Source organism: Pseudochaenichthys georgianus, chromosome 3 (genome assembly GCF_902827115.2).
Source record: "Pseudochaenichthys georgianus chromosome 3, fPseGeo1.2, whole genome shotgun sequence".
NCBI lineage: Eukaryota > Metazoa > Chordata > Actinopteri > Perciformes > Channichthyidae > Pseudochaenichthys > Pseudochaenichthys georgianus.
The window spans coordinates 25746049-25762179 of record NC_047505.1 but is presented as its reverse complement, the minus strand read 5'-3'; the positions used below and the strand labels follow the sequence as shown (position 1 = coordinate 25762179).

Here is a 16131-nt window from a genome sequence, read left to right as displayed (position 1 = left end):
CGAAAAACGTTCAGTAGAGACGTCCCATAGAACATTTTGCGAAACACAATAGTGTAGTGTGTAGTTCTGGGGGGGCGTTCGATTCCAGTTTTGGATAGTCTGGCGTGGTTTCATTCCATTTCACACAGCTGTTTGACGCTCTGCGTAACCTTACGGGGACTGTAGTCCTAAATGATAGCTGGGGATTATGGGTAGTTTAGTGTCTTCGGCCATCCTAAACTCAGAAATGTTGACAATCGCAATGTTGCTCGAAATGTCCCTTACAGGCCTACGTCTGTTTCCGGTTATTTTTATTTTGAAATTCAGTTCCTGACGGACACCAAAAAAGCCAGAGATTATGGAATTAAACCAATAAATAAAAGCAAGGATAATTGTGTGTTATTGGTGAGTAAATAACAGTGTGTTATTTTGAAAAGAATTACGAATTAGAAGGAAAAAAAGATTGAAAAAATACAGATTTCAGTATCCTGAGGCTCTGAGCCCCATTTATTTTCCTCACAGACGGCAACAAAAGTCAGAAATTATGTTTTTATTAACCACACAGCTTCCGGTCTTCCACGACCCGACCGGAGAAAAAGACGTGCTGCAGGCACGAAACACATTACCAGTAGAAATACATTGCTTTTAAAATCGTGCTGTGCAACACGAAAAAAAGGGGGAAATTGTGTTGGTGAACACGAATCAATAGACTACAAATCGTGTTGGTGAACACGAAATGCCGTGAGACTGGGTTGCCACAACACACAAACTGATTGTGCTGTTACAACAAGTGCACGTTACTGATGCAATATGGTTGAGACCATTCGGGCTTAACGGGTCATTCTACAGAAAAGGTGGAATCTGGGTGATACAAATCTGCTGAAATATATTCCTTCTAAAAACATCTAAAACCTATTAAATAGCAATAACTAACTCTTAACTTGATGAATCCACAACAAGTAGAGCTTAAAGTATTTTTTTTTTTATATATACTTTATACAAAGCTTATTTGTATAGGAATGTCACTGGTGTTATGTGTTACCAGGAAGAAGAGTAACACCAGTGACGGTAACACCAGTGACAATTTGGAAAAAACACTACAATTTTAACAAAATGGCTGCAATGTGTCAGACCAAATATGGCTTCAGTCAATATCAAAATCGTTTAACTCTTCAATACAATACATTTTCCCATTCAAATGTTCACCCCTAGGGCTATGCAATGAGTAACACTAATGACAGACTTGAAAGACGCATGTAACATTTGGAGATAAAATGACACCTTTAACAAACAAAGTAAGAAGTATCTGACTTTCCTTATGTCTTTGTCCACTGCACTGCCTCAAATGATCTCTTGTTACAGGAGGCACTTCAGAGACAGTACATTATTTAAAAAAAAAAGCGTTTTGTGTAACAGTAATACCAATGACGTAATTTTGGGTGACTGACATTTATTTGATATTATTAATAATAATTTGCGTTTTTTTTACCATTTCAGTGTTATATTTAATGTTTGTAATGTTATGTAAATATAAATTAGATTTATATATTGAAAAAAAAATCTTTTAAATTAAAACTATAGGATCCACTTCCATGTATGATCAAAGTGACAAGGCAGTTCCTCGAACTTAGCATTTTAAATAAATTGCAATTTACGTATAAAACCATTTTTTATTTATTTTTTATTTAGTACCATTGCAAAGACAATCTCTATTTATTCAACATATATAATGAATGTGAGTATACCGTCAACGTCATGTATTTTGGTGTCTGCAAAAGTAAGTGACAGCACTTCCACTTTTTCTGTAGAATGACCCGGGTGCAAGGAATAGTCTAAGTAGTGGGGGAGTTTTATACACTAAAGGTGTGGAAATTCTCTGGCGTTATAATATCAGCGCGGCCGCGGTCAGATCATAATGCAATTTGAATAGACCTACAGCCAATCAGAGCAACGAAACGTTGGGTCTGCGTCATGCCTTACTGATTGAGATCAATCGGAACCGCCATTCAGTATCCCCATTGGATCTTCTGTGTACTATCATACGTGAAGATAGTACACGTGATCACAGTGATCCCTTTTTATTTACTACAAGACAAATGTGCCATTTTATTTCATACAGTTACATTTTGATTGAGACAGGGAAATAATCTAAACCTCAAGTGTGGCGTTTCACTGTCAAGGGGGCGATATAGCGTGTATGTAATTACATTAAAAAATACTGACTTGAGCCCCACCACTGTATGGGTTAGCCCTACCATAGATTACCCAACAAAAATACTCTGGCGCCGCCACTGCAGAGAAGTAAAAGAAAAGCAGAGGGTTAAAAAAAACAGCTGTATATTACATTCCATGTGGAAAATGTTCTTTGTGAGCATGACTCAGTCAGCATCGTTCTTGTAGAAAATCGCAACAACGTTGAACTACTGTGTTCTGAATCTGATAAGCATTGTGAAATAGATTGCCTCCTTTCAATTTGCACATAAAAACAAGTGCTGGAGTATTTTTCTCAGCCTGCAATACATCCAAGGTCAGATTTCAAGTCATAACTCTGTCTTTCAATGTGTGCATAAATCACTGTGGTGTATCAGTAATAAGGAAGTGTACCTGTTAAGAGAACATTTCAAGGCACTTTAGAAGTCATGTGGCAATGAAAAAGTGCCTCCGGCATAACTGCCATTTTCCTCATGAATACAGCCATTTCTTCTGTGTTAGCTGACCCAACAACTTTACCTGTGAACACGTTGTGGCAAAGAGAATGATTAGAGGAAATGTTTATTCAATCAGTTACATAACTGTTATGTGCACAATATCTACAGCTATTGATTATATCCTATTGCTTATGTGCTCAGCCAATTTATTGGGTGCAGCTCAGAAGAACTGATTCACTCTAACACAACAATCCCTTTAACCAATCATCCCGCCATGAAAGTTGTAATGTTGTTATTGAGTAAGTTTAGAGAGGGGTTGATTTACCTTAATGCACATTTTGGAGGTTGTTGTTTCTTGTATTGCTATTGAACTATATTCGGTTTTATGGAAAACATAATAATCTTCATAGAATTGATCACAGAAACAGATCAAATTAGTTTTAGCTTTGTCCAAAACAAACTGGCATATATGTTATTAATATCAAATCATCCCATATTAGCTTTAACCTTTTCTTCCCCAGTAACGCACCCTTTGAATAATCTGTAACCTTGAAACTTTTCCTACATAGTTTTATATTCCTCTGGTGGGAACTTCCATGTGGATATGTCCTGATGATTCATCTAAAGGGCCAACGGGTCTGAGGAAATACTATCCATAGCCCCATATATATTGCAACAACAGGACTACATGTGCTGTTGCCTGCACACCGACAATAATATTAGTAATCAATTCTCCAGAACTCAGGCAATGAGCGCCTTTATCTCTCGTTTGGTGTTTATGACTTGGTTAATCGTTAAGCAATGCCTTTGTGTCCCCTGGGATGGAGCAAGGACATTTTTGACACCCCTTGTTGAGTTTTCTGAGGGTTGATCCAGAGAGTCAACCAATGGCTGGCAGCCAGTGTTTGACCCTGAGATGCAGGGTATAAAGGTAGGCCATCTGAAACAAACCCAGTTTATGCACCACAACTTGGGAGCAGCAGAAGAGATTTCTATAACCCGACCAGCATATATTTCATTTCACAAGGTCAACCACACCAGTTGATGCAGTGCTCTGCTTTTTGAAACACTGTTGGATGACTGAAGACTTTAAGACCCACACGTCTGTTTTAAATCTGAGAACCTCCTTCAGTATTCCTGATGGAGAGGCTCAACAGCGGAGAGCACGTTAACTCCGCTTATGATTCTAATCTGGATGAACCTCCGGTGTATGATGAGCACCGGACGGTGCGGCCCTCGGTGGTCAGTGCCTTTGGTCACGACACTTTGGACCGGCTGCCCAACATTGACTTCTACCGCAATGCAGGCAGTGTGAGCGGCCACCGGGCCGTGAGACCATCTCTGCAGGAGCTCCACGATGTCTTTCAGAAGGTGAGTGCTTGTATTTCTGTGAAGTTGGTAAATGTGAATGATTCAGGTCCTCTTCATATATGTTATTTTTTTCCTGAAATACATGGTTTGCACTCAGTCTGACCTTCTGCAGAAAGTTTTTTACAGCAGGTTTTCTCCCTGAGTCCTAATTTCAATTCACTGACTATTTTACTGCAGCCTTTGTTCTGCGTCTCACCTACACAGTCCATTCACTCAGGTCAAAAACTCCAGAGTAAATCCGATCTTTGACAGTTGATTGTTCATTTAAACGTCATCACTTTCAGTGTTGACTGTTCAATCATTAAATTAAGACCGAAAGACTTGTATAACTACAAAGGACACCGAAAGTTACATTCTGGAGATCAACAGCAACTGACACACTTAAAGAGCTTTAGTGCTTTTTTATTAGGCCATTATACTGCCTTGTGTTGCAAAATAGTTGGGGTTATAGGTCATTTGAGTTTTAAAAGTTGAACTACATTAGCATTTCTAAACGGTGAAAAAACAGACAGATGATTGAGCATACTTTCTGCACATAATGAAACTATGTGTCATTCCAGTTTAAAACTGTGCAAGGCAAAAATGCCATACATCACCCATCATCATTATCTTGACAACATGTTTTATTCGTCTGAGAAGAATAAACAAAGGTGATTCATAGTTGTGTTACTAAAAATATGATGCGTTTAATTCTTAAACTATATACAAATGAAGTTACATGTTCCAGTCTCAGATTTGTTCTCAATAACTACTGCAACAAAAATGTTGTCAACTTGTTGCCATAATCTCTGTCTTTCAGTAAATTAAACACATATCATGTCTATGTTGCAAATGTATTATCTTTTCAATTTACACATGGCAGCTATTGCACGTCTGTCCGTCCTGGGAGAGGGATCCCTCCTCTGTTGCTCTCCCTGAGGTTTCTCCCATTTTTCCCTTTAAACTGTGGGTTTTCTTTGGAAGTTTTTCCTTGTACGATGTGAGGGTCTAAGGACAGAGGGTGTCGTATTGTCATACTGATATTTTGTACAAACCCAGTTTGTCTATTTAGACACAAGTTTACATGTTTCCTTTCCCTTACATTTTCCCAACAGAATGGAGCGATCTCTGTGCCGGACACTGTGGAGGACGATGAAAAGGACGATGAAGAGGATCTGGAGTCTGCCGTTCCCACTGACAAAGGACCAGTAAAGTTTGGCTGGATAAGGGGCGTCCTGGTGAGTTATGCAGGGTCCTGATGGACTCCCCGTGCTTTATGGAAGCAAGCTCTTTACATAACTGTGACCTGGCAAGAGGAGGCTACAGTATGTGTGTCTATAACACAGCAGGGTCGAGGGGGGCTCTGGAAACTGAGTCTGGGAGATGTTTGCATTTACTCCAGTTGCTGGTTGATGATTTGTGCTACTGGCACGAAGATAACCCCAAACAGTTTTTGTGCTGCTTAGTTCTTGTACTTAGCTAAGTTCTTGTAAGGATGCTTCTATGTTGAAGTATGCAACTAATTAACATGAACTTGTTTCCATTTGTCCTTCTGTTTTACAGATAAGATGCATGCTGAACATCTGGGGTGTCATGTTGTTCATCCGTCTGTCCTGGATCTTTGGTCAGGCAGGCTGGGGTGAGTGAGATAAGGATTAGTGTTTGTCAGAAAAGTTATTTATACGTACCCAAGATTTATATTACCAAAAAAACGTAATCATTTGATGTTTTGAATTGCCTTTCTCGCAAATGCAACCCATAGACATACAGATATGTCATTCCTGACAGATACTCAGAGGTAACCTAATTCTAAGTTTAGACAAATAAGGATAATAAATAGTCCTCCAGTCGTTGGCAAGACGTGATTGAATAAGGACAGTTTGAAGTAAACAAACATTATTTAGGTCCATAATGATCTAAACTCCCAGAAACTCTACTTAAAGGGCCAGACAAATGTGTGTGTGTGTGTGTGTGTGTGTGTGTGTGTGTGTGTGTGTGTGTGTGTGTGTGTGTGTGTGTGCGTGCGTGCGTGCGTGCGTGTGTGTGTGTGTGTGTGTGTGTGTGTGTGTGTGTGTGTGTGTGTGTGTGTGTGTGTGTGTGTGTGTGTGTGTGTGTGTGTGTGTGTGTGTGTGTGTGTGTGTGTGTGTGTGTGTGAATGAATGGCTTTATGATTTTGTTCATAGCTTAAGAAAGTATCGATCGAACAGCAGCTTTTATTCATGCAGTGTAACTAAAGGTTGTTAGAAGCAGAAAACGCTGCAGGCAGTTGGTACAGCAGGTACAGCAGACAGCCTTAACTTATAGCCTCCAGGACTTTGACTTTCTCTGTCTTTAGAGGTGACTGTGGGGAGAAAGGTTTCATTTTGCCATGAAAATGTGTTATGCCTGCGTATTTAATATAGTGCTTTAGTAAGTAGTTATTACAATGATGTTGAGCTTTTATCTGTGTGCATTTCAGGTCTGGGAATTATGGTCATTCTTCTCAGCTGTGTGGTCACCACCATCACTGGCCTTTCCATGTCTGCCATTTGTACTAATGGTGTGGTCAGAGGAGGTAAGATAATGCAACATTTTCCTAAATACTTGATTCTTAATGGATACTTATACAACAGAGCCACTGTGAAGGGCTGTTAAAAGATTGTTTATAAATGTATAGCCCAAGATAACACACACACTCATCCTGACATAACGTCTTTGACCGAGAGAAAGGAGGACAGTTTATAGATAAAGACACATGGCTCAAAACGTACCTGAATGGCACCTCTTAAAGCCCTTTTTCTGTTTTACAGCCCTCTAAACTTGCTCTGACATTACATCAATAACGAAGTGATCAGGCGATTAATCATCCACCAGTGTTATTTATAATGTGCGTGCTTCATTTTGTCATATTAGGAGGGGCCTACTACTTGATATCTCGCAGTTTGGGACCAGAGTTTGGCGGGTCGATTGGTTTAATTTTCGCCTTCGCCAATGCAGTTGCTGTATCCATGTATGTGGTGGGATTTTCTGAGACCGTGGTCGAGTTGCTCAAGGTGGGTGATGTTCAGTGAATGTCTTGTAGAAATGTCTCTCACACATAGTTGACTGTACACTTATCCTTGCTCCTTCTCCCCACTTAGGAAAATGCTGCCATCATGGTGGATGAGATCAATGACATCAGGATCATTGGATGTATTACGGTGGTGTTGCTACTGGCCATATCAATTGCTGGAATGGAGTGGGAGGCCAAGGTGGAAGATAATTCTGGTTGTTGGATAATCTCTGAGTTTGTTTCGGTGAAACGTCCAACCATAACTAATCTGTTTTAATCTTCTGTCCACATAGGCCCAGATTCTTCTACTCATTATCTTGCTGGTGGCTATAGTGAACGTATTTGTAGGAACCTTCATTCCTGCAACCCCGGAAAAGAAATCCCAAGGCATCTTCGATTATAACTGTGGGTTTTACAAAACAATACACATTCATAGGAAAAGGTTTGACTTATTCACAGAGTACTCTTTACCTAAAGATCCTTCTCCTTCTCTCTTCCCATTCTCACAGTGAAAATCTTCTTGGAGAATTTTACTCCAGACTTTAGGGAAGGTGAAAGCTTTTTTTCAGTGTTTGCCATCTTTTTCCCTGCTGCAACCGGGATCCTGGCTGGAGCCAACATCTCTGGAGACTTGCGGGTAACTTTTTTATAGAGAGGTTATTACATACAGTCCATGCATTCAAATTAGTAGGTGCTATGGATGTGATTTCTAAGCAGAAGGCCTCAGCGGATAAAATAACTTTGTTGTATTGTATGACTCATTGGCTAGAATCAGAAGCTGTTCTATTTTTATTTTTATTTTTTTGGTATTAATATCTCTTCATAGTCACCATTATGCAAGTCATGTCTTTGTTTTACAGGATCCCCAGGCAGCCATTCCTAAAGGTACCCTGCTGGCCATCCTGATAACTGCTATCACCTACCTGGGTGTAGCCCTCGCTGTCTGTAAGTAGGGTCATATTTTCTTTGTTTTGTAATAAAAAATACAACCATTACCAAGGTATTTATGTGAGGTCATGAACAAAAACCTAAGCAATGCATCTGTTCTTCTCTCTAATTGGTCAGCTGCCTGTATAGTTCGGGATGCCACAGGAAACTTAACTGACATCATCACCAGTTCAATACCATGCAATGGGACCTCAATCGTTGCTTGTGAGCTTGGATATGATTTCTCTTCTTGTGCAGAGACTAAATGCCCTTATGGCTTGTTGAATAACAATCAGGTACACACTCTTTTACATTCTATCTGCACATCACAAGGAGCTCTTCTTGCATTTTGTAATACTTTCCCTGGTTCAGATGATGACCTTCGTGTCTGGGTTCGGCCCCCTCATCATTGCTGGAACGTTCTCAGCCACCCTTTCCTCTGCTCTGGCTTCTCTTGTCAGTGCTCCTAAAGTTTTCCAGGTCAGTTACTCACCACATTTTTGTAAAAATGACTGCAACTGCAATGCAAAGTTTTAGAGGAACTCTGCAATGATTTACAACTAGAGCATTGATTTCAACTTCTGTCTCTTGTCAGGCACTGTGCAAAGACAACATCTACACCATCCTGCACTTCTTCGCCAAAGGATATGGCAAGAACAACGAGCCAATCCGGGGCTATGTGCTCACATTCTTTATTTCTGTGGCCTTCATTCTCGTTGGTCAGTTAAATTGTCTTTCATTTCTGTCTAAACTAAAGTATTATACTATTTCCTTAAAGGTTAAAACAAAAACAGTTCAAATATGAACAAGAAGATCTATCTGCTTGTTCATATTTCATTAGCAGGATTGTTAATGCTACAACATGGCTAACGTTGCTATACAAAGCAAAGCAAGAATTAAATGTAAAAATCCCAAATAACAAAAAATCCTGATCTCAGTGTTATGATAAAGGCAGTGTTGAACACCTGGTAGCATTTTAAAGAAGGCAGGTTTTTAAAATACTTTTTTTATGACTGTCCATCTTGTCTTCTTTGCCCTGTCTGTCAACGGGCAGAGTTTCCACAGTTAATGTTACCGGTTGTTCTGCAACCTACTGTAAGCGTTTTATATGAGTTTCCCAGTTAGCAAAAGGCGAGACAGGGCAGTGATGCGATAAAGGTCTAGATTTTTTTTTAATGAAAGATAGACGCAACCCAGACAGACAGAAAGGCATCTAGAAACCAACAATTTTAGCGAACCAAGCTTAACGCAATGTGCAATCAACATTGACTTTATAATGATAAATTAATGCAACAATGTTACCCATAACCACCAAACTACTCTTATGCATTGTAAAATAATCTCAGCTGAATTACAATTAGACTGAATGTTTGCGTTTTTAATGTATTTGCAGGTAATCTCAACACCATCGCTCCTATCATCTCAAACTTCTTCCTGGCATCTTATGCTCTCATCAACTTCTCCTGCTTCCATGCCTCCTACGCCAAGTCTCCAGGTGGGTCTCTACTGATAAAGAAACTTATTAAACATTCTGTCAGTAGGCTGAATTTATTCTACATGTTTCCATCCATCTATACCTCAATTTATTTAAGTAAAAGTGATTGTGAATATAGCAAATCAAAACACCATCAAAACATGGTTCCAGCCATAGGACAGAAAGATATAATAAGACTTTTAATGTTTGAAATTTGCAGTAAGATTAACATTACCTATCACGTTTAAGAGAAATTGACTGTACAGTCTTTTCAATCACTTGTCCATGAGCCTGAAGTTACTCAATGTGTTTCTTCTTTTGTCATGCTTTTTCCAGGTTGGAGACCGGCATATAAATACTACAACATGTGGCTATCTCTGATGGGCGCATTGCTCTGCTGTGTTGTGATGTTCGTTATTAACTGGTGGGCTGCTATTCTCACATACGTCATTGAAATCCTACTCTACATTTATGTATTAGTCAAGAAGCCAGGTGAGCTGCATGTGCGTGTTCGCATGTTTGGACATACATTAATGATGCCTGCATGCTCGATCTAACCTGTTGGACTCTCATTGTCTCCCCAGATGTGAACTGGGGTTCGTCCACGCAGGCGGTGACATTTGTGAGTGCCGTCAGCAACGCTCTGTCCCTCTCTGGTGTGGAGGATCATGTCAAGAACTTCAGGTAAAGGTTTACATTGCACAACTGTGTACTTTATTTGGTACACTTGCACAATCTAATACAATTCAATGCAATAGCTCTGCAATAAATTCTACCTTGATAAAGTTTATAATGATTAGTTCTTATTGACAAAAACTGAAACTTGATGCACCATAAATGTAAATCATATGCAGAACTGTTCTATGGGATTATATTGGACTGAGACATTGTACTGAAATGTTTCCTTATCAATGTGACATATACATAGCTGAAGTATTTAAATCAAATGACATTCCCTGAATCCCAAACATTCCTAGTAACATCTTTATGTCTCTCTCAGGCCTCAGATCTTAGCCCTCACAGGTTCAGCGCGGGCCAGACCGGCTCTCCTGGACCTGGCTCACTCCTTCTCCAAGAACTATGGACTCTGTCTTACCTGTGAAGTGTTTGTGGTAAGATTACATTGTTATCTCATTAGTGGCAAATGCAATGGATCTTAACAAGGACACACATATGTTCTCAAATATTCATTTATATATTAACCTTTTATTCAAATCAATATTTACACACTGAGCAAATTTAAATTGCATTGAGTGCAAAATTCACATGAAATGGATATTCAAGGAAATAATAGGCAGGGAGGAGAAAAAAAACGAACTGTCTGGTTTCCTGAAAACACAGTTTAGGGTCAGTTGTGTCTAATGAATATGAAAAAGTTGTTTTTCATCGTTTTACTCTCTCAAACACACTCACACAATCACTTCCACTCACATAAGTATGTATGGTGTGATCCTTTCAGGGCCCGAGATCAGAGGCCCTCGAGGAGCTGAACGCTGGCATGGAGAAGAACCAGCTGTGGCTTAGGAAGACCAAGCGAAAGGCATTTTACGCTGCTGTGGCTTGTGACAGCTTCAGGGAAGGGACTGAGAGTCTGCTGCAGGTCAGTATGGTCATGATAACAACACATTTCCTCAACTGAAAATGGAAAAAGCCAGAGCTGATACCCATAACAAATCCATCCGCTTAATGTGTAACCTGTGAGTTTTGATCAGAGGGAGACTGGGAATTCAAACTTTGGAGAAATAAGATGTATTGACCCATTTCATCCTCACCACAGCGAGTATCTATTGCTGTGTTATGACTCTGGGACTGTGTTAGGGATCTGGCAGAACATTCGTAGCAGGTAGAAAGAAAGAGTTAATAAGAAGCAGAAAAACAGTCTTATGGCTCTGGCCATTGTGCTTTGGAGATAAGGCCTCGGTTCATTGTCAGGATGATTTACTTCAAACAGCACAGCAGATTAAAAACTGTAATTGATTAACACCGCATTGGACGAGTCCCTGCAGACAACGTGATATCTGCTCAGTGATCGGGTCATAATTTCTGGCAGTAAAACAGCTCCACATCCTGCTTGTGTAGGACATGTTGTCTTGAGTTGTTTTCTTTCCTTCACCAGTTCATGAACAATCCAGGTTTTACAACCGCAGGGAAACATTGTGCCTGCGTTGCTTCACTTAACTGATTCAAGGTTTTATCTTTATGTTTTGAGTGTTGTGCTTTTCCTTCCAGGCTTCTGGTCTCGGCCGTATGAAGCCTAACACATTGATGGTAGGCTTCCAGAGAAACTGGAGGATTGCCGGTGCAGAGTCAGTGCAGAGTTATGTGGGAATACTGCAGTAAGTCACAAATAATGGAATGCAATAACGTTACCAAAAATAAAGATATGTGCCGCACTGGTGTCCTCATTGTCTTTTTTCTTTTTTGACAGCGATGCTTTTGACTTTGAGTACGGGACAGTATTGCTGAGGATGAATGAGGGCCTTGATGTGTCACACATTGTGGAAGCTGAAGGTCAGTATCTACAGGAATGTCTGCATTAGTATGACAATTATGTAATTTAAGCAAATTGCACAAATATAGGTTAGGGTGAAACACAACAATAATAAGGAAGAAGGAGGTGGCTTCTTGACAGAAATTAAACAATAAATAAACGAGTAGAGTGTGCACGGCTGTTGGACCTGTTACAACCCACAACCGAACAAATAACACTGATAAGCCAGGGCACTTTATTCTGTAGATTACTAATCATTTATAAAGGTCCGGTAGTTAATAGATATGATGGTAGAATAACTACCAGTTATCTGCCTCTGTAGAAATGTTTACAACAGCAAAGATAAGCCCTAATAATGTAACACAATTATGATGTCTTTATCAAAAACAGGAAATGTGATTCTGTCTTTCAGAGGACATGCTGAAGGCAGCAAAGGAACAACAGGACAATGAGATGATGCCGAACGGAGGGAAGTCAAGAGGACTGTTCAGGAAGTCCAGGAAATCCTCTCAGCAAGTGCTCACAACAAGAGGTATATCTCTCTAGAGGTCGCGCCTCTGCGTTCAAATCCTAGCTGACATTTCAGAAAGGCTTCGATCAAAGCTATCTGAAGAAAAGTTAGCAGATGTGTATCGGTATTTTATTATGTAGGGAAAGCAGGTGTCTACCTCACTCTGCTTCTCGTTGCACCGAGATACCCTGCATTTAACAAATGAAACAAATGGCACACATCTTTTTTCGGAAACGTTCCCTCACTCACATTGAGATGTAATTTAATCAAGCACTCCCACTAAAGATGTCTGTGAGGGTGTAATCCAATAATATGGTCCCTTTTGTTCCAGTTTGAAGAGCATCCCTTAAGAGCGGCCCTTTAACCCAGACAGCAGCGCCTCTCCGTCGATCTGTCTTTGTCTCTACATCACACAAACACACGCGGGCACACACACACACACACACACACACACACACACACACACACACACACACACACACACACACACACACACACACACACACACACACACACACACACACACACACACACACACACACACACACACACACACACACACTCACACACACTCACACACACACACACACACACACACACACACACACACACACACACACACATACACACACAGACACACACACACACACACACACACACACACACAAGGCTGCGACAGTTGTTAGTATGCAATCTGGATCCCATTCATTGTAACATTAAACCTGAGAGAGTTGTAGAGTCAGCTATTAATGTTGATTTGAGCTAGTTTTCCTATCCAACTTAACTCTCTGCACGTTGCCAATATATTAAATTCCCTCCTGCGGTTCTTATCCCTCATCCACTTCTCGTTTCTTGTATTTTTTTCTCTCAGTGTCAGTGTGCGGCCCTCCACCCCCGCAGGTGGCCAAGATGAATGAGAGGCTGTCGGAGGCCAGTTCTCAGTTCCGGAAGAAACAGCCTAAAGGAACCATTGATGTATGGTGGCTGTTTGATGATGGAGGTAGGTACTGGTTCCCCTAGGCAGCCTGCCTTTATGCTTCTTGCCATAAAGATTAGATTAAGATTACAACCAATATGTGCACAGAGACACATCTAATTTCCTTGATACTAATGCCATAAAATAAAAATAAAACCTGAACAATATAAAATAATAAAATAGGACAGAAAAGGTAAACAAGAAGTCTTCAACTCAAGATCTGTTTCACAACGAAAATCTAATCATTTGTGTCCTGCCTAAACTTGATCTCTCCTCCAAATGTGCAGTTGCTTTATTAAGTGTTTGAGAGGTAGCAAACAGATTCTGATACATGCAAACACATTACATTGGCAAATGGGACACATCAAATACATATGTTTTAACTGGATTAATTGGTTTCACAATTTGAAAACTGCATCTCCCTCCCTCAGGTCTTGCCCTGCTGCTCCCATACATCCTCACCACCAGGAAGAAGTGGAAGGACTGTTCATTAAGGATCTTCATCGCAGGGCAGCCGGGACGCACTGAGCAGGATAAACAAGAGTGAGTCAAATATTTTTAAAAATAATAACAATGGAGATAATATTTAACATTACCTGAAAGTAATTACCAACAATCGTTGTTAAATTAATCTGTGTATTATATGTTGTCTTTCAGGATGAAGTCTCTGTTGCAAAAATTCAGAATTAAATGCACTGACATCAATGTCATTGATGACATCCATGTCCAGCCCAGCCCTAACAGGTAATTGCGTTTTTGCAGTTATAATACTGACAGCAGACCAGATAATAGGTCTGTAATAGGCTACAGTAATAGTCAAATGTAATCACCTCACCCTATTTGCATATTATACAATTTTTAAAAAAATGATATTTTTCACAGTCCACTCATGTTCTTATATGCTTTCTCCAGCTTGAAGAAGTTAGAGGAAATGATTGAGCCTTTCTGTCTGCACGACGGGTCTAAGGACACTGCTCAGGCTGAAGCCATGCGAAAAGAGCATCCATGGAAAATCACTGATGAAGAGCTGAGCTCCTTTGAAGAGAAGGTAAAACCACTAACACCAAGTTAAGACTTATATAAAGAAAGAGAAATGTGTATTAGTTTGGTTTTGTCGGTGCATTTAACAGCAAAGTAAGGTTGAAAAGCATTGTTAAAAAAGTTTCTGCTGTTGTATTTCAGACCAACCTCCAGATACGACTAAATGAGTTGCTTCAGGAAAACTCCAAGTCAGCCAATCTGATCATTGTGTAAGTAGAACAAACTGTCACTGAATAACATTTATAGTGCCAAGTTTGGAAGAAACATTGTCTTACATACTCTCTGTGCTCTCGCCCTGCAGGAGCATGCCTATTGCTCGTAAGGAATCTGTGTCTGACTACCTCTACATGGCCTGGCTGGACATCCTGACAAAAGACCTTCCACCAACTCTGCTCATCAGAGGCAACCACAAGAGTGTGCTTACTTTCTACTCCTGAGCACCTAGTAGGATATAGGTATCTACAAAGAATGATGGACCATGTTCATAAAGCTAACCATAACCTCAGATAATGTTATTCAGTCCTCTTGACCAAAACCACAATATATCACACGCATTTTTTTTGGCATGTTTGGCCTGATTCATGCTGTGCTAAGACACACACATTTAAGAAATACCTTTAAAAAACTAGTTGTTAGCCGGAGTATTTAGCAAAGGTAGTATTAAGTCATTTTCAGTCAAAACACTAAAGATGGGTTGCACTTTGTGAAGTTTCTGTCAGCTTTCCTAAAAAGGAGCCTTATAGGCTACCAGTGCTTCCTGGTGATCTTGTATATATGCTTTCAGTGAAGAGCAAGACTAGTCTCAATAAAGGGACATTTATTTCTGATTTTGAATTTAAAAATGTCAGCCTGAATGTGAATTCAGAAGCAGAGTCAACGTTTTAAACACACTGCAGCAGTGGACAAGTACAGATTTGTTGGTTTAATCTTCAGATATAATATAGATAAAAAAACTAAAAACATTCTTGCTTCCTAACTTAGTCACCCCATTGAAATGAACAAAGGCAGTGACACATGTCGCTTTCATGTTGAGTGACTGTGTAACATGCTGCAGTCATCGTAACAATGTATGTACATAGTAGATGTCTGGATTCAGAAGTTTCTGGGCAAAAAACCCTTCCTTTCATAAACAATCATTAACATCTATTCTTTTGAAATGCAGTAGTAATGGTTTGATTCTTTTTTTCTAACACTCCTTGATATTCACTGGGTGTAAAATACACTGTTCTCATAAAGCTGTTTACCTGTTCCACATTATGTTTAATGTTACTACCACAGCACACTTTGTGTCTAAGGAAAATATAGTGAATGATTTTAAAGGAAGACTTCTGTATATTTCAACCTTTTCTCTATCTTCTTATTTAAATATCTAATTGTGTGATAACCTGAAATAAAGGATTAATACAATTTTGAGCTGATCATATTTTCGTGTCTGCCATTTAATGGGTAATTAGATGAGATAATGTCACATACCTTGTCCAGAGAAATGTGTCAATAGAAGGGAAACCTGTGTTTCGAGGCACACAAGCCGTTTTGTTTTTAAGTACTTTAGCTCGTTTTATGTTACTCTGAAGTGAATTATTTATTTCAAAGTTGAACATTACTGCATGACGATTGTTTTGAGAACACTGTTACACAAGTATAAAGTGTAAGCATTAGCAAACTGCAAGTTTATGCAAGACCAGCTACAAATAGCCTATAAC

The 16131-nt window shown here is 39.6% G+C and overlaps 1 protein-coding gene across 1 annotated transcript; it reads left to right on the top strand.

Moving 5' to 3' along the window:
* The first annotated feature begins 3599 nt into the window (after window positions 1-3599).
* slc12a1 (solute carrier family 12 member 1) lies at window positions 3600-15835 on the top strand. The gene is made up of 26 exons (XM_034110973.1): window positions 3600-3998; window positions 5093-5215; window positions 5541-5616; window positions 6436-6531; window positions 6870-7009; window positions 7097-7207; window positions 7302-7413; window positions 7518-7645; window positions 7869-7953; window positions 8074-8231; window positions 8308-8415; window positions 8531-8654; window positions 9329-9430; window positions 9746-9901; window positions 9994-10093; window positions 10410-10521; window positions 10869-11009; window positions 11639-11745; window positions 11838-11920; window positions 12313-12432; window positions 13283-13411; window positions 13819-13930; window positions 14045-14131; window positions 14300-14435; window positions 14570-14637; window positions 14730-15835. The coding sequence occupies exons 1-26, from the start codon at window positions 3768-3770 to the stop codon at window positions 14863-14865; spliced, it is 3081 nt and encodes a 1026-aa protein (XP_033966864.1). The 5' UTR covers window positions 3600-3767; the 3' UTR covers window positions 14866-15835.
* The last annotated feature ends 296 nt before the right edge of the window (window positions 15836-16131 follow it).

Coding starts and splice junctions, on each gene's coding strand:
- slc12a1 (XM_034110973.1), top strand. CDS start 3,768: ATGGAGAGGCTCAACAGCGGAGAGCACGTTAACTCCGCTTATGATTCT. Junction 7,414..7,517: donor AGGCATCTTCGATTATAACT/GTGGGTTTTACA, acceptor CCATTCTCACAG/TGAAAATCTTCTTGGAGAAT. Junction 14,436..14,569: donor TGAGCTCCTTTGAAGAGAAG/GTAAAACCACTA, acceptor GTTGTATTTCAG/ACCAACCTCCAGATACGACT.